This window comes from Coffea arabica, chromosome 2e, assembly GCF_036785885.1.
Source record: "Coffea arabica cultivar ET-39 chromosome 2e, Coffea Arabica ET-39 HiFi, whole genome shotgun sequence".
Classification (NCBI taxonomy): Eukaryota; Viridiplantae; Streptophyta; class Magnoliopsida; order Gentianales; family Rubiaceae; genus Coffea; species Coffea arabica.
Window position 1 is genome coordinate 57,222,957 of NC_092313.1, and position 13,140 is coordinate 57,236,096.

Consider the following 13,140-nt stretch of genomic DNA (forward strand, 5'->3'; position numbering starts at 1 on the left):
TGTTTAGTATTTTATCCTGTCAACTATGAAAAGCAATTCAAGCCCCGTTTAAAGTTGTGGTAGTAGTTTAATTATAAAGAAACATTTTCTAACACAACTGCTTTTAAGTTATCAATACTATAGGTTAGTTAAGTTACAGGAAATTAATCCTATAACAGTACCTTTAATGTTTAAAAGCACTTCTTTTTTTTTTTTTAAATGTGCCGTAACCCCAAACCGGTCTCAATTGGTTTCCACTTTGTAACTTGCACCACCGCACCAAGGTCTAACTTAACTTTTCCAAATTCCCTCATAGGGTCAAGTTTTAATTTTTCCTCTTTCTTAGCAAATTTTCCACATTTAAGATTGCGTGACCAATTATTTGACTCTCTCTTAAATACCGACTAGATCTTTATAGGAGTATATAACTAATCTATGAGGCTGTGCAATTGCTTTCAAAGTCGATTCGGTTCCTCTCTAACCTAAAACATCAATGTACAGCTTGATTTTGAATTTTGCAGCATATGATCAGATACTTAACCGTGATTTAAAACAATAAATGAAAATGAATGGTCTGTACGATATAGTATACTTTACTCTTTTTCGGACCACATAGTACATGAAATAACCAAATCTTTGACTATATATATATATATAAAAGCTTTAGGGTTAATAATACTTCACTCCTTTGAAATTTGGGAGTAGCCGTGCTTTATTACCTATTACCTTTAAACTTTAAAAAAATACACTTTACACCCATAAAAGCTAGTCAATCTTGAAAATCTTAACTCCATAAAAAAAAAAAAAGAGATTTCTGACAATATTGTTCTTTGGTTGTTGAAATTGTTTATGGCCACTATTATTGCCCTTATATTACCGAAGAAAAAAGTGAATTTTGATGTATCTCAATTTCCCTCTAAATTATCTGACGCTTTTAATGCTGTCGGTTAAGTATTTAATATTTTACTCTATTGATGAATAAAAAATAACAATAATAATAGTCTAATAGCATACACAAATTGAAAATTTGATATCGAACATTTACGTACAATATTGGATACCATACACCTTGTCCATGTATTAAAAAACTTCACTTTTATCAATTTGACATTTTTGTATAGTAGATACTATAGAAAAAATGTATATTTTTTTAGCATAAAAGAGAAATAATAGTCAATTTTATATAATCTCATAAATAAAAGTAGAATATTGTCATCGATCTTATTTTTTTTTTCTTTTTTTTTTGCCTAGTCTTTATTTGGATCAAGATTTAGTATACTTATTTTATAATTGAGAGTAGTAAAGTGTGACTATCCCCAAAACTAATTGGGGCAAAGTGTAATTAACTAACCCTTGAGCTTTACTTCCTCCATCCCATTGTTATTATCATATTTTCACTTTATTAATATCTGAAAATAAAAGTCACCATTTCAAATTTAATACATGCTTTTCAATCTTGTTATTTAAAAAAAAATAACTTTTTAAAATCTCAATACACATCCCTCAAAAGAATATTTTGAATTTAAAGGACACTTTTATCAATTTACTAATGCTATCTCATTTAGACCTAATTATTATCATGTCTCCATAAAAAGTTAGATTCCAAAAAACGACTCTAATATTGAGGAGGAGGGGAAGTATTATTTTTTTAGCTACCCAACAGGCTTTTACACCAATAAAGACCGGCCAGGCCATCATCGTACTCCTTTGTATAGTACGAGGGAGAGCCAAAACAAGGCAAGAAACCAAAGATCACGTAAATACTGAGCTCTGATTTCTGTTACCCAATTTGGTACTAGCGTGCTCTGCAGCCGCTGGTGCACCGACTCTGAAAATTCGCAGCCTTAACACCTCCCTAGCATTAATCCTACATAAGACAACTACGAATTTTTTGGACCACTTTCCATCAAACTCTTGCTATTTTCTCGCTCACTGATGAATACTAAGATGAGTCCTATATAAGCCAAGAAAGATCCTAGTTGTAGTGTTAGTATCCAGTGATAGTACTACTACTTCTGCCTTTCTTACCAAAAAAACTCTTCCAAGAAAAAACAAGAACTCTTGGGGACTACTGGGGTTACCTCCTCTTCATAGTTTCTTCCGTTTCTAGGGTATTTTTCACTAGAAGAAGAGAGCTGACGAGGTATTACTGGTTTTTGCTGCGTTATGGTTTGTGGGTTTTGTGATTTTTGTGTTTAAGTTGAAGGTTTTAGTCTTTTTTGCTGAGTTTCTGCGTGTTTTTACCTATGTGGGGGGTTTTTTTGTCGGTTTTGAAGGTGGAGTCTTTTTTTTTTTTTTCGTTTTTTCCTGATGTTTCTGTTTGTGGGTTTGAAATTTTTTCTGCATTACATGTTATGGGTTCTGTGATTGTTGTGTCGATGTTGAATGTTTTAATCTTGTTTGATGACTTTCTGAGTATTCTTACGTATGAAGGATTCTTTTTGGCTTTTTGAGCTTTAGTCTTTTTTTTTCCTGCTTTTTTACCCCTGGTAGGTTCTGTTGTGGGTATAAAGGTTTTGGCTTTTACAAACGTTGTATCTAATCTGGGATGTGTTTTTTCTTTTTTTTTTTTGAGTGGAAAGAAAAGAAAGAAAGCATCGTTTCTTTCATGGAGATTTGGGGTTACGTTTTTAAAGTTTTTGTGTTTCGTTTGTTGTAGATATTCATAATTTTTCATTTTTTTGGGCTCTGGTTGGCTTTGTCTTCCTCGTTCCTTCGTTATCAACATTTCTTTTTAATTTTTAAATTTTTTTGTGCTCTAGTTGCCGTTTGAGTTTTTGTTTGTTTAAAAATTTTGCCCCGTTGTTTCTGTTTGTTCTGGTCTTTTCCTTTGGTGTTTTTATTTTCTGAAGTTTCTGCTAATGGGTTTTAAGGTTCTTGCTTTATGACTTTTTTTATCTGACTTGGGCTCTTTTTTATTCCGTGTTTTTTCTTTAGTTTTGTGCAAAAAAGAATGGATGTTTTCTTGATGGAGTTCCGAGGGTATGTTCCAAGGGAGCTGTTGTTTCAACGTTCTTTGTGTTATCTTTTCAAGAGATCTTCGTGAATGGCTAGTTTTTGCTCTGTCGTCTTTGTTTTGTGTGTTTCTTCTTCTTTTGCTATCTGAAACAGAAAAGAGAACCCTTTCTCCTAAGTTCATGAATTCGTTATGATGTGACAGGTTTTTGAGAAAAGCTTTACGAGTTTGAATGACTCATTTTTACCTTTTTTTCGGGGTTTAATCTGTAGCTATATATTATATAGTATGTGGTATAGTTGATTTTAGACTTTTTTGTTTTGTAATTTCAACTTCATAATATTGTTGTAAGTTCTTGATTACCCTCTGTTTTTCTTGTAGTTCTAAGTCATGTAAAAATGTTTATGATGAGTTTCCTCGTTGTGTGAAATGCTCTTGAGATCTGTATTTTAAATATAAAATGCATGCCTGCTGGCCAAAATTATATGCCTTGAGACTATCTAACTCTTGCTTTTCTGCCTTCCTTCTCTCAGAAGGTCTTTTTTGGTGCCCTATCTTTCGTTCTTTTCTCTTTCCTTTTTTTTTAAAATGTAGGCGTTTTCAAACCTTTTCTCTATTTTGACTTGGGTTGACTCAGAAATTAGTGTAGTATTACATATTTGATTCATGTTTGGTGTATGGAAGTGATCTTCTTCAAATAATTAGGGGAAAAGGCTTTGCAGGACAAATATTTTACTTGTTTTTTATTTTTTTTTATTATTGGTTTTGATACATATAGAAAAAAAACAGTCAAACAATATTTAGTAATTTCGTTATATCCGTACAAAGAAACTGGACAGTACTGTGTTTTTGTTTGATATACAACAGGTTTTAGTATTCATTATGGTTTTAACAATGGCTGAAATGGTGCTATCTGTGACTCCATTGCACATATGTTATCTTAAAATACAGGCTGGAATTTCAACCTTCATAATAAATAGGCTATTGTTGTGGTATACAGTATTATGCAGAAAAGTTTTTGTTTGTTCCCTATTTCATTCTGCTGATGTCTTTTATGATTAAGAATTTACGTACTGATTTATAGTCTTTAGTTTAAATAGCCCGGTTGAATTGCTGAAAATGGCATTGTATGTAGTTTTCTACGTCGTTTGTTATTTACCAACATTTTGTAGATTTCCTCACTTGGTGATTGTCTGTCAATTGGACCTGGTTGGCTAAGGTAAATGCTCGAGTAACTATTGAAAAGAAGGGATATCAAAAGAGAAGCTATTCTTTATCTGAGTGGAAAATCTTTATCTGGGCAATTGTCATGTTAAAGATCTGTAAAGAAAAATGCATTCACTTCACTAACTAGTTCTTAGATTGTGTTTAGTTTGACTGAGCATACGCATGGAAGCAGCTTTTCTATGACATTCTTATATCTTGTTCATTCTTTTGTTTTGTCCTTCTATTTCTTTTGCTGTTTCCTTGGTTTGATGACTTGCTCTTTTAGATTATTAAATTCTACCATGCATAAAGTGCTATTGCAACTCTGTTTGACTAGCAGAGTTAGATTGAAATCTCTGCATACTCCTGCTTTTTGTTTGCATGGCTTTTAAGTTCTTCAGTCTAGCTCCTGAGAGGGAAATGGAATGTGCTGAACAATTATCACTAGTTTCAATTGGGCAATTGTCCCTCCTTGAACCATTGCTGGAATTAGATAGTGATGTGGTTTATCTAGCAACTTTGATACTATCCAATTGTTAGTTTCAACTCTACTCTCCACTATATTAGATGAAAAATATTAAGAAGATTTCCAAATCACATAGGTACATTTTCGTCCCTTATACTAGTCATTATAGTAGTCATAGATTATATCAGTGTTGGGCTGTACGTCCGAAGTAATTCTGTTTTCCAAAGCATATGCCCTATAAGCCACTAAATCATTTCCCTGTAGGATTGTGGGCAGATCTGCTTGTTATGCAGATATACTGTCTCTGTATATGATCGAACTTACATTTCTTCTCTGCAAATCAGTTTAATTAGAGATGGATCCTAAAGTGGAAGATGCATCAGAAACGCTGCCTCCACCACCACCTGCTATACCCCCAGATGTTGTTCCTTCAAAGGCTTCAGACGCCAAGAGACTACCAATGAACAGGCTTGGTCTTGCTTCCAGAGGGCAAAAGCTTCGATTGCTAACCAACCATTTCAATGTTAAAGTAGCCAGAAATGAGGGCTACTTTTACCACTACAGTGTATATAACCTCTGTCTCTATGATGGTTGTTTAAGTAGTTTAATTTTTGAAACTCTTGAACATCAATTTAGCATCAGTATTCTGTTCTTGATGTGCAGGTGTCTATTTCATATGAAGATGGGCACCCAGTTGATGCAAAGGGAGTTGGAAGGAGAATACTTGACAAAGTCCATGAAACATATGCATCTGAGCTTGCTGGGAAAGACTTTGCTTATGATGGTGAGAAGAGCTTGTTTACCATTGGTTCTCTTCCACGAAACAAGCTTGAGTTCACAGTTGTGTTGGATGAATTTGCTTCTAATAGGTACTAATTTAGCTACTTTAACTTTTAAACTACTGCAGTTTTGTGTGCCTAACTATGTATGTTGACTTGCTTTTGCTGTATTCTGTTAGAAATGTGGGTAGTGGGAGCCCAGAAGGAAATTCTAGCCCAAATGAGAGTGATAAGAAAAGATCGAAGCGTCAAGGTCGATCTAAAACTTACAAAGTTGCGATCAGCTATGCTGCCAAAATTCCAGTCCAAGCTATTGCCAATGTACTCAATGGAAAAGAAACTGAACATTTTCAAGAAGCTGTGAGAGTTCTGGATATCATACTGCGACAGCATGCTGCGAAACAGTAAGGATTTTTTCCTGCTATTTGGATTTGTAAAGTTGGGAACTTGGGATTGCTGCTTACATGATTTTTTGCTTCCAGGGGCTGCCTTCTGGTGCGTCAGTCATTCTTCCACAATCAGCCAAGAAACTTCACTGATATAGGAGGGGGTGTGTTGGGATGCCGAGGATTCCATTCAAGTTTCCGAGCTACACAAGGGGGCCTTTCTCTCAACATTGGTGAGCAGAACACTTGAAGTTGTATCTACCTTTGTAGTACTACAACTAAGCCATCTCTTTTTCCAATGCACACAGATGTCTCAACTACGATGATTGTCCAACCTGGGCCAGTGATAGATTTTCTTCTTGCAAATCAAAATGTTAGAGATCCTTATCAGCTGGATTGGGTAAAGGTGAGTTCATAAGATCTTCATCTACCCTTGCTGTGTTCATTCTTGTCATGTTCTAATGCTGCTGCATTTTTCTTATACATATCAACAGGCTAAAAGGATGCTGAAGAATCTCAGGATCACCACAAAACCTTCCAATGCAGAGCAGAAAATTACTGGGTTGAGCGATAAGATTTGCAGAGAACAAACGTATGTTAATCATGGATTTATACTTCTATCTGAGTTGCTTGACAATGTGGTTTTAAACAATATGTTAACTCTAATTTTCTGCTCCAGATTCTCATTGAAGCAAAGAAATGGAGATGGTGAAACCCAACCTGTTGAACTCACAGTGCTGGAGTATTTTGTTGATCACCGGCAAATTCCATTACAGTATTCTGGAGATTTTCCATGCATCAATGTTGGGAAACCAAAACGTCCAACTTTCATTCCCATCGAGGTACTTAACAAGTAAAAACCAACTGTGAGTTGATATCGTTTAATGACTACTAACATATTCTTGTAATCTCAGCTTTGCTCACTGGTTTCGCTTCAACGTTACACCAAATCTCTCTCGAATCTTCAAAGGGCTTCCCTTGTGGAAAAATCTCGTCAGAAGCCGCAGGAGAGGATGAGAGTCTTGACTGATGTAAAACCAAATTCATTTCCCCTCTTGGTTTATTCTCCGACATTCATGCTGCAAATTCTGATCATTAGCTTGTCATTCTTCAGGCACTGAGCGTTAGCAATTATAATGCTGACCCTCTTCTGGGAATTGCCGGGATTTCAATCAGCAATCAGTTTACTTCGGTAGAAGGTCGTGTTTTATCAGCTCCAAAAGTAATCTAATCACTCCACTCTTAGATAACAACCCTTTTTGTTGTGTCGTGTTTGTAGTTCTGTAGCGTTTGGCCTGACTTCAGTCCTTGTTTGTCCTTTGAAGTTAAAAGTTGGCAATGGAGAGGACTTGTTACCCCGCAATGGAAGGTGGAACTTCAACAACAGGGTACCTATCCTTTTGAATGCTTTCTTGAGTTTAATCAGAATTTTATATCATTAGCTCAGACTTCGTGTGCTCTGTTGTTAGAAATTGGTGCAACCTGTTAAAATTGAGCGCTGGGCACTTGTGAACTTTTCTGCTCGCTGTGATATTCGTAGATTGTGTGCAGACCTTGTTAAGTGTGGAGAAATGAAAGGAATTGTAAGATGTCTTCTTTTCAATTTAGTACACTATGAAGTTTCTCAGTATCTTGAATGGATTCTCTAATAGTTTCTTCACAATTTACAGTTTATTAGTAATCCATTTGACATAATTGAAGAAGGCCCTCAGCTTAGGCGTGCTCCTGCTCCTGTAAGAGTGGAAAGAATGTTTGAGACTATCAAGCAAAGACTCCCAGGACCACCTCAGTTCCTTCTCTGCATTCTTCCGGAGAAAAAGAACTCAGATGTCTATGGTACCTAACAGCAACTTTACTTTTTTCTGATTTTGGATCCATATTCTGTTTTTCTCGTGTGAAATCTGATTGTCTTGATCTCTACTTTGAAGGCCCATGGAAGCGGAAGAACCTTTCAGACGCTGGGATAGTTACACAATGCATTGCACCTACCAAGATCAATGATCAGTACCTCACTAACGTTCTCCTGAAAATCAATGCCAAGGTACACGTGTTACTTCATAATCGATCTCTGAAATATTCATACAACTTTAGAGTTTCTAACTTATTTGTCTTTTTCTCTTTTTAATTTTCACAGATGGGTGGCATCAATTCCCTGTTAAATGTTGAGCAATCTCCTTCTATCCCTATTGTTTCCAAAGTTCCAACAATTATAATAGGAATGGATGTGTCACATGGCTCTCCTGGTCGTGCTGATGTACCATCGATTGCAGCGGTATTCTGACTTCTTTGCAGTTACACTGTAATTGATATTTGTTAAATATCAACGGATACCTTGGTTAACAAGTGTTTTCTTTCTTTATTTGTTGCAATCTCCAGGTGGTTAGTTCCAGACAGTGGCCACTGATATCCCGCTATCGTGCTGTTGTCCGTACACAATCACCAAAAACAGAGATGATAGATTCCCTATGTAAGAAGGTTTCCGGTAAAGAAGATGAAGGAATTTTCAGGTACTTTTTAGTTCTGGAGCTGTAGCATTGGTTATGATTTTCTTCTCCTTATATTTCTATCACAAAAGAAATGTTATCGTTATTGCTCATGTATTACTTCTGATTTTTCAGAGAGCTGCTTCTTGACTTCTATACAAGTTCTGGCCAGAGGAAACCTGACCAGATAATAATCTTTAGGTACCCTATATTGTCTACTGAGCTAGTGCATGCATCCTTTCTACATGCATCTACAATTTTTTTCCCTCTATATTGAAATCTATCTTCTCTCTGTGTCTTCGGTTAACGAGTCTTTTATTGTTTCAAAATCTACTTTGTGGGTTGGGGTCGGAGGGAAGGGAAGAAAGACTATTGTTAGTATCATTTTTTAACATATCTCTTTCATTCCTCTGGCCTTTTCTCATTTTTGTATCACTTTAGTATGCTATGCATCTGGCGTGCCCCAGTTTTTCTATGCCCTAACAGCATATGAATTTTGGCTCTTCAGTGACTCATGATTTCCTGAAGGATTGAATCTAGACAGGGTAGCAAAATATTTGCAGACTTCAAGACCTAATATCACCGTACACAATTTGTTTGTTTGTTTTTCAAGATTTTCTGAAGAAAATAAGTGGAACTGCTAATGACAGATGTCATAGTTCTTCTATGTAGGTAGAAAACTCCAAAAAAAAAGGTGTCAGAAAACTCAGTTTGTTATTTGTTCAGCCTCTGCAGTCTTCTAATCACCATAATGTTTTCTTTTCCCATTATGTGGCCTTCTTTTCTTTGAATTTGGGAGTTAGAGCAAATATGATGTGGTTAAAGCGATGTGGCACTTGTTATGATTGACCCTCTACAGGAGTTAGTGCATCATACTTGCAACAGCTTTTAATGCCATCTATCTTTAACAATTTTGGAATACATTTTTAACTTTTGTAGATTATGATTAACAATTGTGATGTTTTCTGTATAGAGATGGAGTAAGCGAGTCTCAGTTCAATCAAGTTTTAAACATCGAGTTGGATCAGATTATAGAGGTTCTACTTTTATAGATGAATTAAAATCTTCATAGCATAAATATCTTCATCAAAAGTGAGTGCTTCTTACTGTTACTGAGTTTTGCTGCATTCTACAGGCTTGCAAATTGCTAGATGAAAGCTGGTCACCAAAGTTCATGGTGGTAGTTGCTCAGAAGAATCATCATACCAAGTTTTTCCAGGCCAATTCCCCTGATAATGTTCCACCTGGTTTGTCATTCTACTGTCTGGTGTAATATAGATAAGAAAAACTATTCTGGTTTCAACCACAACTACCCCATTGTGTTGTGGTGCAGGTACAGTTATTGACAATGGGGTTTGTCACCCTAGAAGTAATGATTTCTATATGTGTGCTCATGCCGGGATGATTGTGAGTTTCAAATCACTAATTTTCGATTTTTATTATGATTGCCTAGATTTTTTTTTTACTTTTGATTGATTGCCTAGGTAGTTGCTGGATAACAGGCAACTTCGATGGTTTCTTTTGTCAATGCAATAATTATTTGGTGATATGTGTATTTCTACAGGGTACCACCAGGCCTACCCACTATCATGTCCTGTATGACGAACTTGGGTTCTCGGCTGATGACCTTCAGGAGCTGGTGCATTCTTTGTCCTACGTGTAAGTGGTTCTCTCCCTTTTGCAATAAAAAATAATAACTAAATGCAGTTTTTTCAACATGTATTCTAGTTTTATGATTATTACTTATATCATAACCTGATACTGCCAATAACTTAGAAGGCCCTTAAAAATTTTCAGGTACCAGCGGAGCACTACAGCCATTTCCATAGGTAATTACATTCAGTTTATCTTTTGGTTATGTAGCTCGTTTCTTCTGTTTTTTGATCACCTGGTTTTTGTTAGAAAAAAATTTGGCACATGACATAAAACATCTCTCAGACATTTGAAATTTATAATTTTGCTTGTCCTATACATTCTGGCGTAGCTACCTCGTCCCTCTTACCTCATACCCAACCTCAAAAGCTTACTTGAACAAGGAGAATTTGTTAGCTTATCACAATTAGGAGAAGCTGGAAACCTCTTGCTGCTGTAGTACTGGAATCTACTAGAGGTATCAGCGACTAGGGAATATGATATATCTTGAGTTACAATAAGAAATAAGAGCTGTTACAGGAAGGGAGTTGGTAATCATATTTGCAGTCTGCTTCCTTTTCCAGCTGTAGCCTGACACTTCGTAGCTGCTAGCCTGCTGTCAAACTTGTCTCTATTTTGAGCACAAGTATTTAATTCGTCACGATAATTTGTTCTCTCACAGAGTTTTCTGTTCCTTGTTTTCAGTTGCTCCCATATGCTATGCACATCTTGCTGCTTCCCAAATGTCGCAGTTCATCAAGTTTGATGAGTTGTCTGAGACATCATCTGGCCATGGAGGGGTTTCTTCTGTTGGCAGTCTTTCAGTACCTCAGCTACCCAAGTTGCACAAAGATGTCTGCAACTCTATGTTCTTTTGCTAATTGGAAGGCCAAAGAATTTGGAGACACTTTTATGAATACACTTTTAGGTCGCATGTTTCCAGAAATTTTGCCTTGCTAACTGCAATTTTAAACATTGTGTTAATGATCCTATCTATGGTAGAAAAGACAAATTGAAAACTTTGGCTGAGATGTCAAATTGAAAACTTTTTTGTTAGGCTGTGCATAGCCTTAGTACTGAATTTCCAGTTCTATGCTTCTTCAGACTTCAAAACCTTATTTTTGGCTTCTGTAGTGGATATTGGGAACTCAGTTGATGTTCTTGAATGCTCTTTTGTTCTGGAAATTGCATATGCTAATCTTATGTTTAGGATATGCAAATCTTTATGCTAATCTCTTTGCTGACAATTTTCTTTCTGAGGCCTTGAAGTCATTCTCTGTCTTAAGCTTATTTGTGCCTTTTCCCAGCTTGCATATTGGCTTGGGATGCTCATTCAACTCTTCACTATCAAAGATTGTTTTGATTTTGGGGAAATTTAAGGATTGTTGGTTTACTAGGAACAGGATTATCTTAAGAAGAAAAATCAAAATCTGCAGACTTATTTTTCAGCATTTTTTTGCGGAAGAAAAATGGTTCCAACACCCATTTTTGCAGGTCAAAGCAATTTTTTTTGTTCTTACGAGTAAATTCGGAACCAAAACTTATTTCCAGATAATAAGAATGGGAAAAGACCTTAATAGTGAAAAACATGCAGATTTTTCCTTTCCAAGTTAAAGGAGATAAAATGCCCCCCACCCCCAAAAAAAAAAAACCCCCTTTTCAAAAGCCCAAAAAAGAAAAAGAAAGCCACCATTGCCAATATATTTATTTATTTTAGCCAAACGTTTCTAATAGGAATTATTTCAACTTTGCAGAGAGTTTTGACATGCTGATGGTCAGTTTCTATTGACGAATGGTTCCTTGGATTAATTAATTCATATATTAGCATAAAACAGGATGGTTTTCCTTTTCTGAAGATACTCTCCATGTCTTAAATACCCCTAAATAAGATCGTTGGGTCATAGTTTTTGCTACAAAGAAATTGCCACGGAACTCTTAAGGTTATTTTTAATACAATGTAAATAGTGACTCTTAAGAAACTATAAAATTCCAATTGAAATTGGAAAAAGAAACAAATCTGAAAAGGAAGCATGAATATTCTCATTATACAACATGCTGGTAATTTCAAGATATAACTTGCTTACTTTTAATTTAGTAGTCATGAATCATGATTTACAAATGTCACATAAAATATAACGCAAACAACTTTAATGAACTTACATTTTTGTTCTTTAATTTTTTGTATCACATTTCTTGATTCTCAAGCTTTCACATATTTATGTTCATCTTTTATAGACAAAAGAAAAAATTTTCGTCTTGTGGCCTCAAATGATACCACAAACTCTCGTTGATTTCCTCATTGAAATACTTTTGAACTAGTTATGATTTTTCCACATTCAATTATGGATTATTTACATTTACCTCTCCTGAATTAGAGCCAAACTACAAAACAAATCCTAAGGTATGACCAAATTACAATCACCCGCCTATCAATGACATCGTCTAAGCCCAGTAAACAGATGCAATTGGAGGACAAAAATATCATCTTCTAGAAAATATAAAAAATAAAAACAAAAACCTACTAAACGAGATTCTAAGCCAAAAAAGTTTGGTAAGGTACGAGAATACAAAAAAAAAAGGGACAAAGAACTGCTAAAGAATTATGAAAAAAAAAAGATATGGAAGGGTAAACAACAAAGAATATGATAATTGGTATATTGTAACAGAAACAAGGACAAAGAAAATTTGCTTCAAGAGAAGGAAACAAAGCTGGGCGAATTTCTGTAAATAATGCTGAAATAAGAAATAATGACAAATTTGGTATTTTGGACAAATTAATTTTGTAGTAGGGGTCACTGCAAATGAAAAAAATGGGGTTAAGTGAAATTGAATTTATTTTAGATTTTTTTTAAGTCGCACAACAATTTAATGAATAGTAATTTAAAAAAAAAATTTGCCAATCACCGCAAGCCGCGTCCAATTTTGGATGCGCCTAAATTTGTGCACCATTGATCAATGGTGTGAATTTTTTGAAAAAAAAAAAAATTGAAGTAGCGCACAATTTTAGCATTGTTGATCAATGGTGCAAAGAATTTTTTTCAAAAATACTAGCTAGACGCCGTATGTGGCGTCCGTTATAACCGCATTCATTAACGGATGCGGTGAAGCTCTATGGGCCGTTGATCACGGCACATACACTCCATCGACAATTTTAATTCTTTTTTTCAGCTGTTGATTAATGCAGGATGAATGGCTGGATTTTGTCGATACAATCAATACTCAATGCATTTGGCTATAAATATATCACCGAATA

General features: G+C 35.3%; 1 protein-coding gene across 4 annotated transcripts; it reads left to right on the top strand.

The window, feature by feature from the left end:
• Positions 1–1,711: 1,711 nt before the first annotated feature.
• Positions 1,712–11,134, top strand: LOC113732581 (protein argonaute 4A). Of its 4 annotated transcripts, none has more exons than XM_027258462.2 (23): positions 1,712–2,122; positions 4,952–5,172; positions 5,271–5,476; positions 5,566–5,790; positions 5,869–6,005; positions 6,081–6,178; positions 6,267–6,364; positions 6,452–6,614; positions 6,687–6,803; positions 6,887–6,994; positions 7,098–7,160; positions 7,242–7,355; positions 7,443–7,608; positions 7,701–7,813; positions 7,907–8,044; positions 8,149–8,279; positions 8,391–8,456; positions 9,229–9,292; positions 9,391–9,502; positions 9,589–9,662; positions 9,820–9,914; positions 10,053–10,084; positions 10,593–11,134. In XM_027258462.2, exons 2-23 carry the CDS (start codon positions 4,963–4,965, stop codon positions 10,766–10,768), a joined length of 2,706 nt encoding a protein of 901 aa, XP_027114263.1. In that variant the 5' UTR covers positions 1,712–2,122; positions 4,952–4,962; the 3' UTR covers positions 10,769–11,134. The 4 variants fall into 4 exon arrangements, 3 of the variants coding, with proteins under 3 accessions (XP_027114263.1, XP_071936701.1, XP_071936700.1); XM_072080600.1 differs by lacking the exon at positions 1,712–2,122 and adding an exon at positions 2,227–4,743; XM_072080599.1 differs by lacking the exon at positions 1,712–2,122 and having other exon boundaries at positions 2,228–5,172.
• Positions 11,135–13,140: the final 2,006 nt, after the last annotated feature.

Coding starts and splice junctions, on each gene's coding strand:
- LOC113732581 (XM_027258462.2), top strand. CDS start 4,963: ATGGATCCTAAAGTGGAAGATGCATCAGAAACGCTGCCTCCACCACCA. Junction 9,503..9,588: donor CCCTGATAATGTTCCACCTG/GTTTGTCATTCT, acceptor GTTGTGGTGCAG/GTACAGTTATTGACAATGGG. Junction 9,663..9,819: donor GTGCTCATGCCGGGATGATT/GTGAGTTTCAAA, acceptor GTATTTCTACAG/GGTACCACCAGGCCTACCCA.